The following is a 20,995-nucleotide window of genomic DNA, read 5'->3' as shown; positions in this document are numbered from 1 at the left end:
AGAACTACAGGGCTCACAAAGGTCATACCTGTGACCACGCCCTGGAGTTCCACTGCCGGACTCGGAGGGAAGGGCCCTGGCTGGGGTTCAGGGGGACCCTTCATGGTTTCTTGCATTGGGGCCCTGAAGGTTCTAGTTACGCCACTGCCCAAAGAAGTGGTTAAAAACTATTGTGTTGCAACGCTTCCGATTCTGAAGTGCTGCCCATTTATTGCAATGGGCAGGGGTGTTTTGTGAGCTTGGTATACAGCGCTCCCAAACTGCCCCAAAGTTGCTGCTTGTAGGACTTTTTCTAACGTCTCACAAGTGCACCGCCCCAGTGTGAAAGCACCCATTGCAATGAATGGGAGGCAGTTTACAGGCACTATTTCACGCGCTAAAATGCCTGAAAGCCTCAGTGTGAAAGGAGTCTTATGCTAATTCTATGTGGATCAGATGCAAACCCGAAAAGCATAGATTCGCATGTCATGTTAAAAAAATCATTATTTCCAATAAAGGCTGTTCACATATATGCGGTGCAAATTGGGTCCTGTGCAAGTTTATTGCGTTGTGGTGCGAATTTCAGCTCTATAGACTTCTACGGGATCGGATTGAAATCGCAGTCCAGTGTGAACACTGCAAAACTTTTTTGTTTTTGCCTAGATTTTATAGAAAATCAAATCGCAGATGTGATCACTCCCCTCACAAATTCGCACTAAATTCACATTGAAATTGCACATGGCAAGCAGAAATTGAAATCCAAATTTGCACCGCGTTACGCTTTAAATTCGCCCTGAATTCGCAGAGCATAAGTGTAAACCGGCATTAAGACTGAATTTATTTTTGTTCGGCCTTTATCAACGTCTTAATTTTATTTGGAATTTCTTTGCTTTGGTTTACTGAAGTTCTTTCTCCAAGTGAAGCGTATTCAATTATTTAAATTTTATTAAACTGATTTGTTTTCGGGCAACAAATATTTGTAAAACACACAACGTGGCCCCCGTACTGAAAAGTGCCCTATGTGGCATTCGCCCATCATTGAATATATTGGATATTTCTCTGTTGTTTATAGAGGGCTCTGGAGCTCTCTGAATGATCTTTCAATGAAAGGTGAGTAATAGGTGCAGGTTGTGTAATCTGAGTCAGCTGAATAAAGCTTGTTAGAAAAAAAGACAAGACAAGAGCAGCTTGTGGAAACGGTTGCTAAGGCAACGGTAGTGACAACAATCCAGGCTGGAGCTGTTTCTTCCCCTGGAGAGGACAGGCACTTTTCTTTCTGTGATCCTGAATGTTCACAAAGATGAAGGACATGGCAGAACCCGTGGAGAACATTTATAATCTCATCCCCAAAGAGGAGGTCAAAATTTACAAAGCACCCAGGTGAGCTGGCCCATCGAATGTATCCGATGACGAGTTATTTGTCCCTAGAAATGATGAAAACGACTCCTGCCTTCCTGCATTTTAAATTCAGTTCTTAAGATATTACAGTTTTCTTCTCTAGGGATGAGTGCAGTGATTGTGGCATGATTGATTTCGCCACAAATGTACCAATCGCGCTGAAGCTGAAAATTTTGCTCATTGTGCCGTTTTTTTTAAAAAAATTATTAGGTGTGTTTTTTTTGGGGGATGTTTAGGTTATTCCATGTAGTGTTCTTTGTATTAATTAATGTCACAATGTCCCCTCCTCCAATCATAGAACGCCTTGTACTGTGAAAAGAATGCAAGATGTTTTCTCAATGGACAAAGTGCCAAGCGAGTGACCCGCTGTGATCAGTGTACTCCAGCAGGAACTGTGAGTTTCAATGCTGGACGTTCAGCCTAGGTGCGTTTCTGACCCGCACTGAAACGCACTGCATTTTAGTAAAAGTGGGGGGGGGGTGCCAAAAATTCCTACTGACATGCATCGGCACCTGTGGGGCAGTTGTGCGCACGCCAAACTGCATGTTGCCGTAGCGCGGTGATAGCGAACCTTGGCACCCCAGATGTTGTGGATCTACATTTCCCATGATGCTCAACTACACTGCAGAGTGCATGAGTATCATGGGAAATCAAGCCATCTGGGGTACCAGGGTTCACCATCACCGCCATGGCAACATGCAGATAGATTTAGGCCATGGCAATATGCAGATAGATTTAGGGCCTTTTCCAACTGCTTTGCTGAAAAAATGCAGTAAAAAAGCATATACATTTTTGGTACATATTCTGGTTGCTTGACTCCCAACATGCACCTGTGAAACATGGACATCTAACTAAAAAAGCGCACAAAAACGCAACCATGGTGCATTTTTTATGTGTTTCCTATTGCTTTGAAAAGGAGGTGCATTTTTTGTTCCGCTTTTTAACCACTTGCCGACCAGCCGCCGTCATTATACTGCGGCAGGTTGGCACGATCCCGCAAACTGTTGTAGCTGTAAGTCAGCTCCTTTAAGCGGGATAGCAGGCGTGTACACGCTGCACTGTGGGGGTGCCGATGTGCGTGGTCGTGATGAGCTCCGGCCACATGCGATCGCGGGTACGAGAGCCAGAACAGGGATGTGTGTGTGTGTGTGTGTGTGTGTGTGTGTGTGTGTGTGTGTGTGTGTGTGTGTGTGTGTGTAAACACACAAATCCCTATTCTGTGAGGAGAGAAGAGGCAGATCAAGAGTTCCTACTAGCTGGGAACAGCAATCTGTCATCTCCTCTAGTCAGTCCCCTCCCCCTACAGTTAGAACACACACTAGGGAACACAGTTAACCCTATCCCTGCCAGTGACATTTGCAACGTAATCAGTGCATTTTTATAGCACTGATCCCTGTATAGCTTGCAATGATCCCAAAAATGTGTCAAATGTGTCCGATCTGTCCGCCATAATGTTGCAGTCCCAATAAAAAACGCAGATCACCGCCATTACTAGTAAAACAAATAATAACAATAAAAATGCCATAAATCTATCCCCTATTTTGTAGACGCTATAACTTTTGTGCAAACCAATCAATATACGCTTATTGCGATTTTTTTTTATTACCAAAAATATGTAGAAGAATATATATCGGCCTAAACTGAGGAAAAAAATCTGCTTTTTTAAAAAAAAAATTGGAGCTATTTAATTCAGCAAAAAGTACAAAATTATGTGTTATTTTTCAAAAGTGTCGCTCTTTTTTTGTTTATAGCACAAAAAATAAAAACCGCAGAGGCGATCAAATACCACCAAAAGAAAGCGCTATTTGTGGAAAAAAAGGACGTCAATTTTGTTTGGGAGCCACGTCGCACGACCGCGCAATTGTCACTTAAAGCGACGCAGTGCCGAATCGAAAAAGTGCTCTGGTCTTTGGCCAGCCAAATGGTCCTGGGCTTAAGTGGTTAAAGTATAATTAAAGCACAAACTTTTTTCTTCATAGATATCATACAGAATGGTTGTGGCCCCCTTCATTTTTTCTGCTGTCTATATCCCGACAGCAGATTTCCCTTCATGTCCTGTCCCAGACACACAACAGGAAGTAAGAGGGCTGTCACAAGAATAGGTGTCCCCATTGGAAGATTTTCCCTAACTTCCTGTTCCTGTGACGACTCAAGGATGTTGGCTTTCCCATTACTTTCCATAGTGCAGCAGACAGTAGTCACTGAGACAAACAGAGAGGGCGACTCTCCCCGTGGGGGACACAAACAGCGACACATACCTGACAGGGGTTTTAACCCCTGATTATTTTATCCAAATCAAAAAAAGAATGGCTTTACATACACTTTAAATTGTTACATTATTTTCCATGTGTTTCTGGAAGATTTAGGGCTCGTTCATACATGCAGCAGTCATTGGCTTCCATCTGAAAATATTTCTGGGGTGGATAGATTTTTAGAGGTGTTTGATAGATGGTGAGGAAGCGACATGTCACCTCCTCACTGTCTGCTTACCTGTATCTGCCACGCCATTGCAGGGCGGCGCCACCTGCTGTTTAGGTTTTGTTGCAGCATTTTGCTTCATGCCCTTAAATTTTCAAAATTACAGCGCTTACAGTGTTGCCAAACAATATAGTACAACAAAAATTTGATATAAATAAATGAATAATTCAAGTGACACAAAATATATTAAAAGTCCAAATATTGTGAAAAATTTCCTAATCCAAATAATGATGCAATCAATAAATATATGCAGTCTGGGGGACTTTCTTTTTCTTAAGAGCAGCTCAAAGTGAAGTACTGTATAAAATAGGTTTGACCTCTTCTGGACCACCCCATATATACTGCATCAGGGCAACCCTCCTGCGCAAAATCACATATCTGTATGCGATTTTGTGCACTGTGACTTGCACACACCGCCTGCCACCCGCTCCCACTGGGATTGGACACAGCAGGAGCCAATCAAAGGGTCCAGAGGACACAATGTTCACCAGCACCCTGCAATTGTTCTCAAAAGAGGCAGACCACCGTTTTGTAAGGGGGAAGATGGGGATTTTGTGTTTCTGCTAAGCAGGAACACAGATCTCTGTCTTCCCCCAGGTAAAGCACCTTCCCCACAGTTAGAAAGCACTCCCTAGGAGCACATTTAACCCTTTAATCACCCCTGCTGTCAACCCCCTTCCCTGCTCTGTGTCATTAGTACATTGACAGTGCTGACCATTGTATTATTGTCACTGGTCCCCAAAAGGTGTCACTTAGTGTCAGATTTGTCCACCGCAATGTTGCAGTCCCGCTAAAAATCACTGATCCCCGCCATTACTAATAAAAGAAAATTCCATCAAATATCCCATAGGTTGTAGGCACTATAACTTGTGCACAAACTAGGGATGCACCAATACCATTTTTTTTACAATGAGTACGAGGTCTGATACTTTTTTTTTTTTTTAAGTACTCGCCGATACCAATTACCGATACCTAGCGCATCTGTTTTGTTTTAACTTCAGCTGTCAGTAATGGTACAAATCATTGAAAAGTTATTTACAAATGAAATGAATCAATTCTTTTTTTAATTTAGATTCTTTCAGTGTGAAATGTGTAAATATATGTTACTATATATGTGTAAAAATATTCACTAACAAAGCAAAAAAAAAAAGTTTTAGTTGTTTATCGTTTATAAAATAGACGTGAACAAAATAAAGAAAGCAGGAAAATAATAATTAAATGGAGGAGAATAGGGAGTTAATTAAGGCTGATTAGAGTAAATTAAGGGTTATTAAGGGGTTAAACAGAGGAATATTTGTTCATCCCTTTGATCTACAGATATGAAGAAACAGAAATATACAAAAAGAAACAAAGGGGGTTATTTACATGTTTTTGGTAAAAAAAAAAAAAACAATAAGTGTATATTGATTGGTTTGCGCTTGCGTTGCACCGATACTAGTATCGGCATCGGTGCTTATACCGAGTATTTGCACAAGTATTGGTACTCGTGCAAATGCACCAATACCTGAAACCGATACTTTCAGGCTCGGTTATTTGAGCTGTCAGTGGGTCTCCCCAGTGTTAAAGAAGTCCGGTAACTGGAGCTGTCAAAAAAATAAAATAAAAAAAAAGCAGCCGGCAATGTTTATTAACAACATTGCTCTGCCCTGAAACACTAAAATAAAAAGCAAGGGGGTTTTTTACGAAAAGGAAAATCCACTTTGCACTGCAAGTGCACTTGGAAGTAAAGTCGCTGTAGATCTGAGGGGTACATGGAAGGAAAATAAAAAACAGCATTTTAGTTTGCACGTGATTGGTAAAATCAGCAGAACTTCCCCTCATTTCAGATCTAGCCCTCAGATTTAGAACGACTGCACTTCCTAGTATCGGTGCAACCCAAGCGCAAACCAATCAATATACACTTATTGGGATTTTTTTTTTTTTTTTTACCAAAAACATGTGGCAGAATACATATTTCCTAAATTGATAAAGAAATTATATTTTTTTAAATTTTTTTATTGGATATGTTTTATAGCATAAAATAAAAAATATCTTTTTCTTTTTTTTTCAAAATTGTTGGTCTTTTTTTTTTTTTATAAAGCAAAAAATTACCGCAGAGGTGATCAAATACCATCAAAAGAAAGCTCTATTTGTGGGGGGAAAAAAATTACATATTTATTTGGGTACAGTGTTGCACGACCGCACAATTGTCAAAGTAACACAGCGCTATATTGCAAAAAATGCCCTAGTCATGAAGGGGGGTAAACCTTCCGGGGCTGAAGAGGCTAAAATTCACTTACAAAATGAAAATATTGAAACAGGCGTTTCAATACTAGCAAGGGCTCTTCCGGGTTTGCCACGAGCGTACCACGGATGGCAGAAGTGACGTCGTTGGTTAGGGAACCAGAAATTGGGTTTTGCCCCTCTCGCAGTGCGTCATCAAGGATGCATGCCCTTGTTTAGGTGGGGGTTGGGGGGGGGCAAAAAACTGCAGCTTAACTGCCTGCTTTTAACACCCCCTGGTTCACACTGCAGTCGCACAGGAATGCAGACCCCGTTCCTGTGTGATTCCTGTGCATTTCTCTGCAGTGCACATTTGCAGCCTGCTGAAGATCGCACCGGAACGCACAAAAAGTAGTGCATGCACTACTTTTGAAAAACATGGTATTGCTGTACCGTGCAATCTGGTGCCTGCAAACGCACTGCATTTGTGATCTGCCTTTGGAGTGCAGTAAACAATGTATTGGCACCTGCACAACAGATCGCAAAGACAGTGTGTACGGAAGTACAGGCAGTACACAATGCACCTTTCCCGCACTGTGTTCTGGTGTGAATCGGCCCTAATTCATGTTCCTATATCTGTAAATATTTCATTTTTTAACCTGTTTTTTTTTTTCTTTTTAGATACATATCTAACTTCAGGGATTCCGTTAAAGTAGAGGAGCAGAAGAATAAAACTGCACACAGGACCATGGGACCAGCGAAAGTCGAGGTCCCATCCCCAAAGGAATACTTACACAAACACACAAAAGAGGCAACACTGGCCCAAAGTAAGCAACATGTTACACCCTATCCCCTCCTCCGCTGTCTATGGGTTGGAGAGGGGTAGAGAGGGTTCACACTCTGTGCAGTTAATAGCCCCTACAGGACCGCAACCTGTTCCCACACAGTAAAACGTGTTGGGTGCCATTAATCCTAATGGTACTCCGCACACAGTGGAAATTGCTCCCGCACTGGGAACCGCACTGCACTTGTGGCGGTTCTTGTGCGAGCTGCAATTCCAGAAATGGTGCAGGGCAGTGGCGGCTGGTAATATATATTCTCTGGGTCAGGGTCGGTCACCTGCAATACTTACCCTGGGCAGCGCTTCCCGATGGCAACGGGTGGCTGGCTTCCCCTGTGTTTCCTTCTTGGCATCGCGGCCTGTGCATCTCCTCCTCGGCATCACGGCGGTTTCCTCGCAGTGTGTCTCCTCCCTCGGCCAATAGGGTAGTCTCAGCCAATCAGGAAATGGGTCTCAGGACCTGCTTCCTGATTGGCTAGGATGCAGAATCAGTATAACAATAACTAAAAATGATTCACTATTGTCACACAACTGGGTGGGCTCAAAGCGCAGTGCTCTGTGCCCCGAGCCCACGCTTTTTTGAAGACTAATTATAGGCCTCTGGCTCTAATCACGTGCTTCCAAAAAAACACTCCCCCCCCCCTATTGGAATCCATGCATCTGGCACCCTGCATGTAGATTAGGGGGCTGGACGCATGGATGGTGGGTGATGCCCATAGGCCCCTAATGGATGCGCCAACACTGGTGCAGGGACCCTTTTCTCTGCGTTTCAGAAGGCACGACAGCCCATTCAAATAGGGTTGCCACCTTTTCTTCAAGCCAAACCTGAACTCTTTAGCAGCCTGGGACACCTTTGGGTGCCCTAAAGAGAATAGTAATGTGGCGTGCTTAGCTTGCCACAGCGAACAGTGGGTGTGGCCACATCGCTTATGCTGACATCATCACCCTGCCCCCGCAGTGATGCCAAACCTGCCCCCAAACAGCTGCCCACAGCTCCTGGACGGCAACAAATGTGTGTGTGACTATCTTGGTTACTTGTGGAGCCACAGCCCAGTCTAAATAATGTGTCCGGATTGCAGTCCACCTGAAACCCGGACACATAATTCAAATCCCGGACAGGTGGAAACCCTACATTCAAATGAATGGGCTGCCTTGTCCACGCAAAATGCTGCTTTCAGAGCTACATCAATGTGAACCTAAGGTAAAGATGATCAGTTTTAATATATAAGGACATTGGGAAGTGTGTTATTTGCTACTAATCACGTCTGCCTTTCTTGTGCACAACAAGAAAGTGCTTTGCTTGACTCTACAGGAAGACCCCCAAGATGCCTAGTGGAAGACAAGAAGCGGCCCCCAGTTCCCACAAGAGCAGAGCAGCCAATCCTGGGCGTGCAAACTAACAAAAGTTTCATTAAAACCAATGTAGCTGAAGCGGTCATGGCTGTACCTAAAAAGCCACAGCCCATCTATGTGGACACCAAAAAAGGGGACAAGCATCTCCTCGAAGCCTCAGGACTCGTTCCTAAATATATCAAAAGGAAGGTAATATAGCAGTTACCACCACACAGGCTTTTACCAACAGGAAATATCACATAATTAATTTATACACTCAGATAAGGAATGCTTGCCATCAGTCATCTCAAGATGACATTAACGTCTCTACTTACTCAGCATCCTGACTGCTGGAAAGCTGTTATTGTGATAGTCCCATAGAATGCGCCTAAGTCTAGGCCTAATGCATGGACAGGGGATATCTATCTATCAAACATGTCAATCACGTGCATACGCTGAGATGGTTTTAATGTTGGTATAATAGGCACAGGGGGGATGTACAGTGTATTCCATTATTTTAAAACACAAACTATGTGCACTTTACATCTCCAGTATTTATGTGCATGCCAGTAAAAGTGCAGCATTAAAGTATATGTGAACTCTTACCTTCTGAAACAACCCATGGAGTTTAACCACTTTACCCGCAAGCCAGTTCTGACATTTCTCACATGTAAAAATCTGCATTTATTTGCTAGAAGATTACTTAGGACCCCCAAACATTATATATTATATATATATATATATATATATATATATATATATATATATATATATATATATATATATATATATATATATATATACATAGTTACATAGTTAGTCAGGTTTAAAAAAGACACAAGTCCATCCAGTTCAACCTTCAAAACAAATAAATAAAATAAAAAATAATCGTACAATCCAATATACCCACTTTTATGCCCACAATTGATCCAGAGGAAGGAAAAAAAAACCCCCAGCAGAGCATGCTCCAATTTGCTACAGCAGGGGAAAAAAATTCCTTAATGATCCCCCAAGAGGCAATCAGATTTTCCCTGGATCAACTTTACCTATAAATGTTAGTACCCAGTTATATTATGTACATTCAGGAAAGTATCCAGGCCTTTCTTAAAGCAATCTACTGAGCTGGCCAGAACCACCTCTGGCAGGAGTCTATTCCACATTTTCACAGCTCTTACTGTGAAGAAACCTTTCCGTAAAAGTGAGTACACCCCTAACTGAAAATGTCCAAATTGAGCCCAATTAGCCATTTTCCCTCCCCGGTGTCATGTGACTCGTGTTACAAGGTCTCAGGTGTGAATGGGGAGCAGGTGTGTCAAATTTTGCTGTTATCACTCTCACTCTCTCATACTGGTCACTGGAAGTTAAACATGGAAAATCATGGCAAAGAACTCTCTAAGACCCCTTTCACACCGAGGGCATTTTGCAGGCACTATAGCATTAGAAATAGCGCCTGCAATCCACCCTCAAACTGCTGCACCATTGTCTCCAGTGTGAAAAATAGCGGCGTTTTAGCGCCAACGCTATGGGCAGCGCAGTGTGAAAGCCCTCTCAAGGATCTGAAAAAATCAATTGTTGCTCCATATAAAGATGGCCTAGGCTATAAGAGGATCGCCAAGACCCTAAAACTGAGCTGCAGCATGGTTTACCAAGACCATACAGAGGTTTAACAGGACAGGTTCCACTTAGAACAGGCCTCGCCATGGTCGACTAAAGAAGTTGAGTGCACGTGCTCAGCGTGATATCCAGAGGTTGTCTTTGGGAAATAGACGTATGAGTGCTGCTAGCATTGCTGCAGAGGTTGAAGGGATGGGGGGGGGGGGGGCAGCCTGTCAGTGTTTAGACCATACGTTGCACACTGCATCAAATTGGTCTGTATAAGACTAAGATAAACATATTTGGTTCAGATGGTGTCAAGCGTGTGTGGCAGCAACCAGGTGAGGAGTAAAAAGACAAGTGTGTCTTGTCTAAAGTCAAGCATGGTGGTGGGAGTGTCATGTTCTGGGACTCCATGAGTGCTGCCGGCACTGGGGAGCTGCAGTTCATTGAGGGAACCATGAATGCCAACATGTACTGTGACATACTGAAGCAGAGCATGATCCCCTCCCTTTGGAGACTGGGCCTCAGGGCAGTATTCCAACATTATAATGACCCCAAACACACCTCCAAGATGACCACTGCCTTGCTAAAGAGGCTGAGAGTAAAGGTGATGGACTGGCCAAGCATGTCTCCAGACCTAAACCCTATTGAGCATCTGTGGGGCATCCTCAAACGGAAGGTGGAGGAGCGCAAGGTCTCTAACATCCACCAGCTCTGTGATGTCGTCATGGGGGAGTGGAAGAGGACTTCAGTGACAACCCCTGAAGCTCTGGTGAAGTCCATGCCCAAGAGGGTTAAGACAATGCTGGAAAATAATGGTGGCCACTCAAAATATTGACACTTTGGGCCCAATTTGGACATTTTCCCTCAGGGTTGCACTCACTTTTGTTGCGAGTGGTTTAGACATTAATGGTTGTGTGTTGAGTTATTTTGAGGGGACAGCAAATTTACACTGTTATACAAGCTGTACACTCACTACTTTACATTGTAGCAAAGTTTCATTTCTTCAGTGTTGTCACATGAAAAGATATAATAAAATTTAAAATGTGAGGGGTGTACTCAGTTTTGTGAGATACTGTATATATATATTTATATATATATATATATATATATATATATATATATATATATTTGCAATTTTTTATGCCACAACGGCCAAAGGGACAATGTCTCTTTAACCACTTCCTGCCTGGTCAATAGCAGATTGACGTCCAGGAAGTGGTTCTGTTATCCTGACTGGGCATCATATGACGTACTTCAGGATAACAGCCGCCGTGTGCCCGTGGGGGCACGCATTGCAGCGATCGGTGGAGCGGTGTGCCAGTCTGACACACCACTCCACCGATCTCGGTAAAGAGCCTCCAGCGGAGGCTCTTTGCCACATGATCTGCTGTGTCCAATCAAGGCTGCTCACGATGTCAACTGGAAAAGCCGTTGATCGGCTTCTCCTCACTCACGTTTGACAGACAGCTCTCCTGACAGGGGAGGTCTGCGCTGATTATTTATCAGCGCAACCCCCACTCGGAAGCCCACACTAGACCACCAGGAAAGCCGCCAGGACCACCAGGGAAGGGGGCAACATGTGGATGGCCAGGTATGTACCCCATGGCCATCCACAAATGGGCAGTGACTGGCACCATTATATAACATATGATGCCCAGCGATGCCACCCATCAGTGCCACCAGTGTCAATCAGTGCCACCTATCAGTGCCCATCCGTGCCACCTATCAGTGCCGCCTATCAGTGCCCATCATCAGTGCCCGTCAGTGCAGCCATATCAGTGCCCATCACTGAAGAAGAAAACATACTTAATTACAAAAAAATTTACAGAAACAAAGAAAAACTTTTTTTTTTTTTTCAAAATTTTCGGTCTTTTTTTTGCGCAAAAAATACAAACCGCAGAGGTGATCAAATACAACCAGAAGAAAGCTCTATTTGTGGGGAACAAAATGATAAAATATTTGTTTGGGTACAGTGTAGCATGACGGCGCAATTGTCATTCAAATTGCAACAGCGCTGAAAACTGAAAATTGGCCTGGGCAGGAAGGTGTCTAAATGGCTGGTATTGAAGTGGTTAAAGTCTTGTTATCTTTGGAGCTGGTGTACACAGGCATTAGTGGTTTGCTTCTAACATACCTTTGTGTAGTACCTGGAAGGCAGTGTTTACATTTTAGACTGTATTCTATGGAGCACTGTTCACTTTTAATCTTTTCTCCATGAATGATATTGCTTTGCTTTTATTCCTATCTCTTGATATACTATATACATTTCAAACACGTCCCAGACATGCAGGTCATTCTCCCTGAGAGCACCTAAATCCATTCTGTGTTTGACTAGATTCTGGTTCTGACACTGTGTATAGCAATCCATCAGCTGACCATACACTTGGCAGCTTTACCCCTCTTTTTCATTGAACGCAGCTTTGAAATTGTTCAACTTCATCTTAAATCGTATGATTTCAAAGCCGCATGTTACTGCAACTTTGAAGACATCTGTGTGGCTTTATTCACAGATGTCTATGCAAGTTACACCCAAAATCGCCCAAACTAGTGCAGGAACTACTTTTTCAAATCAATGCGGCACCACAAAGCCGGCAACACACCGTTTTGAACTGTACCATCGCTTGCAATAGGGTGCGACTTGCAATGCGATTTGAATTGCCAAATTGCCTGACAAGTTGCTCCAATATGGACGAGGGCTTATTAAAAAAAAATGTGGAACTTCCTCTCAGTTTCAAACCACAAACATCTGTCAGCCTTGTTATTTCACATATTTCAGCTTTAGCTGATCAAGTTATTAAAATGAGAATTTATTAAAAATAACATTTAGCTGGCATTGAAGGAGGTATTAATAGTTTCTCACTGTCAATTTCATTGTATGGTCGCTCAAAACTGAGAAACAAATGTAACCCAGGGAAGTAGATTGGTGTACAAAATTGCCAACAAAATTATAGTTACATTAGACTCGGTGGGGGACCTCTCACAGGGAGGACGTCTTTCTGGAGGTTTTTCTAATTGGGATATACCATCTGCCTTTCCATTACCATGCTTTTGGAGGTCACTCATATTGGCACGAGCGTTTGCAAAATTGTTTGAGGATGGAGTAGTCACTTCCTCTCTTTAGCCGCGTACACACGGGCGGACTGTATGGCCAACTTAGTCCGTCGCAACACATTTCAGCGGACAGTCCGCTCGTGTGTGGGCTTCAGCTGACTTTTTCAGCGTGCAGTCTGGCGTACTAAGTATTTCGGAATTTCCGTAATACTGTCCGTCATACTTTGGTTTCAGCGGACAATCCGCTCGTCAGTAGGCTAGTTCGACGGACTAAGAATGGCGCATGCTCAGAAAGGATTTACACGGCCGAAGGTTGCATTGCTGTGTATTGGACTTCCTATTTCTAGTCCCGTCATACGTGCTGTACACGTCATCGCGCAAGCTTTCGACGGACTGTTTGTGCATCCGTGTGTGGTCAAGTCTGTTCATTCGAAAGTATGACGGACTGTCCGTCGGATTGTATGACGGACTAAGTAGGCCATACAATCCGCCCGTGTGTACGCGGCTTTTCTTCTATTTGTCGTACAATTATCTGTGTGGACGGACTGTGATGTGTGTCAGGTTGTCAAATGTTTGGGAGCAATTCAGATTAATGGATCTATTATACAGTGCCTTGAAAAAGTATTCACACCCCTTGAAATTGTCCACATTTTGTCATGTTCCAACCAAAAACATAAAATGTATTTTATTGGGATTTTAGGTGATAGACCAACACAAAGTGGCACATAATTGTTTTTCTAATTTTTTTACAACAAAATATCTGAAAGGTGTGGCGTGCATTTGTATTCAGCCCCCTTTACTCGGATACCCCTAACTAAAATCTAGTGGAACAAATTGCCTTCAGAAGTCGCCTATTAGTCCACCTGGGTTTAATTTAATCTCAGTATAAATACAGCTGTTTTATGAAGCCCTCAAAGGTTTGTTAGAGAACCTTAGTGAACAAACAGCATCACAAAGGCCAAGGAATACACCAGACAGGTCAGGGATAAAGTTGAGGAGGAGTTTAAAGCAGGGTTAGGTTATAAAAAATTATCCCAAGCTTTGAACATCTCACAGAGCATTGTTCAAACCATCATCCGAAAATGGAAAGAGTATGGCACAACTGCAAACCTACCAAGACATGGCCGTCCACCTAAACTGATAGGCCGGGCAAGAAGAGCATTAATCAGAGAAGAGCCAGGAGGCCCATGGTAACTCTGGAGGAGCTGCAGAGATCCACAACTCAGGTGGGAGAATCTGTTCACAGGACAACTATTAGTCGTGCACTCCACAAATCTGGCCTTTATGGAAGAGTGGCAAGAAGAAATCATTGTTGAAAGAAAGCCATGAGAAGTCCAATTTGCAGTTTGCCAGAAACCATGTGGAGTACACAGCAAACACGTGGATCCTAAATTCGTCATAGAAATTTGTATTGTGTATACAATTTGGAAGCATAGAAATTTGTATTTCGGATGCTTCCGAATGCACACATTTTCGGAAATTCGTATTAATTTTCGATTTGTACGAAACGAACCGCACATGTCTAGTAAGTACAGGGTCATACAATACAATAATCTGTATACGTCACATATATTGTACATGCCTAGAAAAACGTCCAATACGTTTCAGAGTCATAATAGCTCCTTCTTCAGGGAGAACTCTGCAAGTAATGTAGTATGATCTATGACACAAAATCCGCCATCTTAGAACATAGAAAAATTACATATCCAGAAACAGAGAATAAACAAAATATGCACAGGCATTAATGATGTACTTACAAAATGCTTCTCATATGTAGGGTAGGAAGCCGATTTCATAAAAAATCAATTGAGAGCCAAGCAATTGATTGCTCTCCACAGGTAGACCCCCCCTCCAAAGAGCAGGGAGGGAAAGATAGAAGGTAATCTTTTTTAAATTATACTACAATAAAACTATATTTTATGAATAATTATTATTTAAAAGTCCCATACTAATTGAGGGATTTTGTCTTTGTCCATATTACAAATATGGGATGTTGGCTCATTTTGCACAATAATCTCTCAGCTCCCCTCTAGACGTTAGAGTTTCAGGTGCTTTGAAAAGACGTACAACCCATGGAGAGTATATTTTCTTACCTCCAATTCTGGCACAACCTTTCTCCTCATCTACATCAGTAAATGTGAAACCTCACAGAATAGAATTCAGCACTATCATTTTTTTTCTAAAGGATTTTGGTTCTACCCCCGAATACTTGGTGAGGAGGAACGAGGAAGTGAGAAGAGCCCAGGAAGAATATGATGCTTATGTGAAAGAACGGCTTAAGATGGGCGCCATGAAACAACTGTCCGAAGAAGAGAGACAGAGTGTGCTAGAGGTAATGTGTCTGTTTTGTTTTTCATTAAAGGGTCAGTCCACCCCACTGTGATACTTTATTGATAGGTAGAGCCTGGTGGACCGTGTTAGCCCCTCGCTTCCTATATCTATTACTTGCTTCATAAGCAAGATCTCTCTGTCCATGGAGGACAAGTCGTCCTCTGTTGGGCTCCTCCTGTTATATTGAACTAAAAAGAAATATTTCAGATCTACTAAAATCTGAAATATTACTTTTGGATGGACTTTACAAGTTCTAGAGAATAGAAAAGGCAGTTCTTATGGTTGTTTGTTGCAATCTCCAGCACTGGATCTTTCCCCCTGAGTGCAGCCACTGGCGTCCAGCCAATCACAGAGTGAGCGCTGTTTTAAAAAGGCTAGCCCACGGATTGCTCAGTTTTCAAGCAACGCATCCACAGGCTAGCAGCTGGATCTCCTTGCAATCTCTGTGTGTTTCTCTGTGCCTTTTTTGATCCCCAACATCCCTATTTCTTCCAGCCTTGCTCCCAGTGTGTCCCAGTTAATTTCCAGCCTTGCTCCCAGTGTGTCCCAGTTCATGTCCAGCCTTGCTCCCAGCCAATCCCAACTTGCTCCCTACCTTGTGTCTTTCTCTTTTCACTCTGTGTACTCCTCCTGCAGTCTGTATTCCTACACCTGTGTCTGTTTTTGCACTCCAGCTTGTTACTACTGTCTCTGCACCACTCTTTCCCAAGCTTCCTTGTTATCCACAACAGTCTGTGTCTCTCGTTTGTCTCTCTGTGTATATTATTTTCTTTATTACAGGTATTTATATAGTGCCTTTAATTTATGCATATATTGTACATTCACATCAGTCCTTGCCCTCAGGAGCTTACAATCTAAGGTCCCCAATGCACATTCATATATACTCATACTAGGGTCAATTTAGACAGGAGCCAATTAGCTTACCAGCATGCCTTTGGAGTGTGGCAGGAAACCGGAGTACCCGGAGGAAACCCACGCAGGCACAGGGAGAACATGCAAACTCCAGGCAGTTAGTGGTTGGGATTCAAATTGATGAACCTAGTGCATTCTCTGGTTATTTCCCTGTGTACCCTGCTACTGTGTAAGTCCAGTGCCCCAGCGCTGCAAGAAAGTCTCATCTTCTCTTGGTTATGGCCTGCATGTTCAGCTGGAGGACTGCAACTAACACTGCCTGCAGTGCAACATCTTCAATACTAGGAGCTTGGGTGAGGACCAGGCGGTATCTTAGGCTCTGTACCTTGGCCCTTTTCAGTGCTCTCAAAATTGCTAAACAAGCCGAGCCTTCTGTGTCTACTTTGTGGCTTTGGCCACCATCCACCCAGTTTCTATCCAAAATTCTGGTCAGCCACTCTGCCCATGGAGGGAGCGGATATCCAAGTCGTTACATTGAATACCAACTAACGCATAAAAAAGTACACAGTGCTTGTAACCCTAACAACATTACTAGTAACAGCTACCATGCCAGATCAAGATACCTTCTTTTTTTTTTTACACAAGTCTTATTTAAAAGTTATCAATTAAATTGTAATCATTTATTGTTCAGTCTGTGAATCTTTCTTCTTTATGCACAATACTGCCTTCAAAAGCCAGTGGGTCAATATTAACCCAATGATGTATAAAAATGATTTATGAACACTTGTTTCAAAGTGCAACTCTAGGCAAAAGGTATATCCGTGCTCTGCTAATGCAAATCCTATAAACATTGCAATGTGGATTATGCAAGAAAATGCTTGGTTTTCTAACCTCGCAGCCCCCCCCCCCCCCCCCCTCCCAGTGAATAAAAAACTCAAATTAGGAGCAATAAAAGAAGAACAAATTGAAAAATACCTTACACCGCAGTAGGCTTGACTTCCTTAAGCAAGGGTTAACCCAGGGCCCCTGCATTAGGTGTATTATGCTGTCTCCCTGTTTATTCACAAACCGAAGCATAATAAACACAGTTCACTGTGCTTCAGTTATGAATTAACACAGAGCCACGATACCGATCACTTACTGTTTTCATTGAGAAAAGGAAGGTGGCAGCAAATTACATATTTACCGGCACCTTCCCTACTCTTCATTCTGAAACAATCCCCTGCAGTGGCCGGCGGGATAGGAGAGGAGGGGAGCTGGAAGTACTGGAGGAGGGCAGAGGCACACACAGTGGGCTCAGGCAGCAGTAGGCAGGGGAACCTTGACAAGAGAGGCGGCAGGGGCCAATTCCCTGTAGGAAGAAAATACAGAGTTTGGTTCCAGTAAATGCCGCCACTGCTCCTATTCCAGTGTAAAACCTTGTGTGACAGGGAGGCCACACAGGCCCCCTGGAGCAAAGACGGGGTCACCATTATGACCCTTCAAGATCCGCCAGCACCGCCCCCCACATCCTGACTCTCTAAGGCACCTGCCTAGGGTTTCCACCTCATCTCTTTAAAACTGAACACATATTAATTACCAGGTTCTGTGGTTGATTAAGGTGGTAATTAAACTTACTTGGTGCCTTATCTGCATTAAATCAGCCTCAGAACCTGTGCAATTCATATGTGTTTGGGTTTAAAGGGATGAGGTGGCAACCCTACGGCTGCCTGAGCAGTCTTGCCGGATCCAAGACTGGTTACACCACTAGGTTCTCTTGTAGGACCCTGGAAATACTGAGGATCCCAAAAACCTTAAGAACGTGCTTCTGAGCAGAGCTGAACTGATATTTGGGGACCTCAGTTTTTCCAAATCCAGCTGCAAGGCCCAGTCTTTGGTGTTTTAAGGTAAGCATTTTTTTAAAAAAAATTCTGATGTTTTATAATGTTATTGCTTTAAGGTAGTGTCTTTTTTATATGCAAGGTCTGCTTTAATTTGAGTATTATATCATGTAATCAGGTTTTTCACAGACTTAGAAATTGGAAACATAAAGTCTTGTATCTTCAGACGCTCAGATTTAAGGCCATTCAGAAGTTTATATTTTAAAATTTTCCTTTTTTTGTGTAGGGATTAAAGAAAAACTGGGATGAGCTTCACCACGAGTACCAAGGCCTCTCCGTTGTGATTGACACACCACCCAAAAAGGCTTACAAAGAGAAACTGGAAGCAGAAATGAGACTGCTGGAGCGAGATATTGATGCTATTGACAGACACAAGATTATCTACATAGCCAATAACTAGACATCACTTTTCTCACAAAATAAAGGAGAGAGCCTTTTGTTAAAGCTGAAATTTAGGTATGTCTTTTTGCATAATCAAATTGGTCCAGCTTGGATGAATGTACAGTAAGACCCCTTTCACACTGGGGGGCTTTGCAGGTGCTACAGCGCTAAAAATAGCATCTGCAAAGCACCCTGGAGTGGGGCACTGGCAGGACGGTAAAAAACGTCCTGCTAGAAGCTTCTTTGGAGCGGTGAAGGAGCGGTGTGTATACCGCTTCTTAACCGCTCCTGCCCATTGAAATGAATGAGGCAGCATGGCTATACCGCCAGCAAAGCGGTGCTGCAGAAGCGCTTTGCGGTGGTTTTAACCCTTTCTCGGCCACTGGTAGGGGGTAAAACCACCGCTAAGACGACGGTAAAGCGGCACTAAAAATAGCACCGTTTTACCACCGCCCCAGTGTGAAAGGGGCCTAAGTATGCATGTTCCATATCTGTGGGATCGTAATGTCACTGCCCCACCTCTTCACTTCGTCCAATCATAGAATGCTTTGCATGATACCCATGCCAAGCGAGCAACCTCCTGTGTTTAGCAAGCAGCAGGAGAACCGCTCAGCACAGGACCTAGAAGCTAATGGTGATCATTGTAGTAGTGATACCTACTACAGTAATTTCCATCTTCTCCAGGGATTAACCAAGTATGGCACATATATACCTACATTGGTCAAAGCTGGACCATTAAAAGTAAGCAGAAAAAGCCATATCTAACTTCAGTTGCAGGGATTTAGTAATTTATATATTTCTAACAAACGATTTCTTTCATTTTTAAAACCTCTTGATTCCTATTAAAGGGTTTCACTATGACTTTAATTTGTATATTCTTACATAGAGTTCTATGAATCCAGATGTCATTACTATTGAGTTTTTTGTTGATGATTCTTTTTCTTACAATAATGTTATTATTCAGATAGAGGAGTATAAAGTCCTAAACTGTGGAAAATGTGCCCAGTGAAGGCAAGCAGAGGACAAATACCAGTCACCAGTTTTGCCTATAAGTTTGAAACTGCTCAAACCTTCCCAAAAGCTTTACCAATGCCTTGTAAAAGCTTGATCTCCATAATACTGTACATATGTTAAAGCCTGAAATTCCAGTATTTCTCCAATGGCAAGTTTTCTTTGAAGTGTCTATATAGCAAACAAAAAAACTTAAATTGGTTGTAAACTCTTAATGCCGCGTACACACGAGCGGACTTTTCAACATCCAAAGTCCGAAGGACCGAGTCCGTCAGACTATCCGATCGTGTGTGGGCTGCAACGGACTTTTGATTCACCAAAGTCTGACGGACTTTAGAATATGGAACATGCTTCAAATTTTCCCGAAGGAACTCCGCCGGACCCGGTCCCCTTCGAAAACTCCGCTCGTGTGTATGCTACTCCGACGGACTAAAACCGACGCTAGGGCAGCTATTGGCTACTGGCTATGAACTTCCTTATTCGAGTCGGGTCGTACGTCCTCACGTTCGAATCCGTCGGAGTTTAGTGTGATTGTGTGTGGCCAAGTCCGTTCGGCCGAAAAGTCTGTCAGAACTCCGTCGGAATTCCAGCAGAACTCCGACGGAACTCCTTTGGAAGTCTGTCGGACTTAAGTCCGCTCGTGTGTACGGGGCATTATATGTACCCAGTGAAGGGATTGGCCTCAGGAGATACACAGAGCTCAAACAAATCCTCCTACATAAGTTGGACCTGTTTAGCAGGCATCACCCGGTACCATTGTTTAGAGTCGATGGTCGGCTTTCTTGTACCAATGTGGCTAAGCTGCCACTCCACTGTTATTACAAGCAGTGGAATCGGCTTTGATCGGGTCTCCGATGTAGTAACCTTGAAGCAATGTTACAACATCACGGTTTATTAGGCAGCCAATGGCACAATTTTTAAAAAAATCCACAGTATTCAAAAATGCCGATCTTGGCATTTTGAATACTTTCAAGTGCAGAGGAGGGGTTTGGGGGTCTTTTAGACCCCAGATCTGTCCATAAAGGGTACCTGTCACTGCCTATTACTGTCACAAGGGATGACATCAATAAAAGTGATCAGAATTTTTTTCTTAAAGGCACAGTGTAAAAATAAATAAATAAATAAAAACATTTTATTTAAAGCGTCCTGTCCCTCCATGTTCATGCACCAAAGCAAACACCGCTGTGCCTGCAAATGTAAGCAGTGTTCCACCCACACATGTGTGGTATCGCCACGATCATTAGGGTGAGAGCAATAATTCTAGCACTAGACCTCCTCTGTAACTCTAAACAGGTAATCATTACATTTTTTTAAAGCATCGCTTATGGAGATTTTTAAGTATCAGAGTTTGTCGACGTTCAACAAGTGTGTGCAATTTTAAAGCATGATGTGTTAGATATCTATTTACGTGGCATAACATCATCTTTCATATTATACAAAAAATTGGGGCAACTTTACTATTTCGTTTTTTTTTTTAATTCATTAAAGTGTACTTTTTCCCCAAAAATTGTATTTGAAAGACCGCTGCGCAAATACAGTGTGACATAAAACTACCGCCATTTTATTCTTTAGGGTCTCTGCTAAAAAAAATTATATATATGTATATATGTTTGGGGGTTCCAATTAATTTTCTAGCAATAAAATACTGATTTTAACTTGT

The 20,995-nt window shown here is 42.8% G+C and overlaps 1 protein-coding gene across 1 annotated transcript; it reads left to right on the top strand.

The window, feature by feature from the left end:
* Positions 1 to 1,186: 1,186 nt before the first annotated feature.
* Positions 1,187 to 19,191, top strand: ENKUR (enkurin, TRPC channel interacting protein). Its single transcript, XM_077490985.1, has 5 exons — positions 1,187 to 1,359; positions 6,739 to 6,884; positions 8,187 to 8,440; positions 15,066 to 15,212; positions 18,170 to 19,191. Exons 1-5 carry the CDS (start codon positions 1,268 to 1,270, stop codon positions 18,341 to 18,343), a joined length of 813 nt encoding a protein of 270 aa, XP_077347111.1. The 5' UTR covers positions 1,187 to 1,267; the 3' UTR covers positions 18,344 to 19,191.
* Positions 19,192 to 20,995: the final 1,804 nt, after the last annotated feature.

This window comes from Lithobates pipiens, unplaced genomic scaffold (assembly GCF_037356315.1).
Source record: "Lithobates pipiens isolate NorthernLeopardFrog02 unplaced genomic scaffold, aLitPip1_a1.2 Scaffold_19, whole genome shotgun sequence".
Taxonomy (NCBI): domain Eukaryota; kingdom Metazoa; phylum Chordata; class Amphibia; order Anura; family Ranidae; genus Lithobates; species Lithobates pipiens.
The sequence above is the reverse complement of the archived record's forward strand: the minus strand, read 5'-3'. Positions and strand labels throughout refer to the sequence as shown.

What these genes read in the sequence shown, in the direction of transcription:
- ENKUR (XM_077490985.1), top strand. Translation starts at nt 1,268, where the DNA reads ATGTTCACAAAGATGAAGGACATGGCAGAACCCGTGGAGAACATTTAT. An exon ending in CTAAATATATCAAAAGGAAG is followed by an intron (nt 8,441 to 15,065) that starts GTAATATAGCAG and finishes TTTTTTCTAAAG; the next exon opens with GATTTTGGTTCTACCCCCGA. An exon ending in AGAGACAGAGTGTGCTAGAG is followed by an intron (nt 15,213 to 18,169) that starts GTAATGTGTCTG and finishes TTTTTTGTGTAG; the next exon opens with GGATTAAAGAAAAACTGGGA.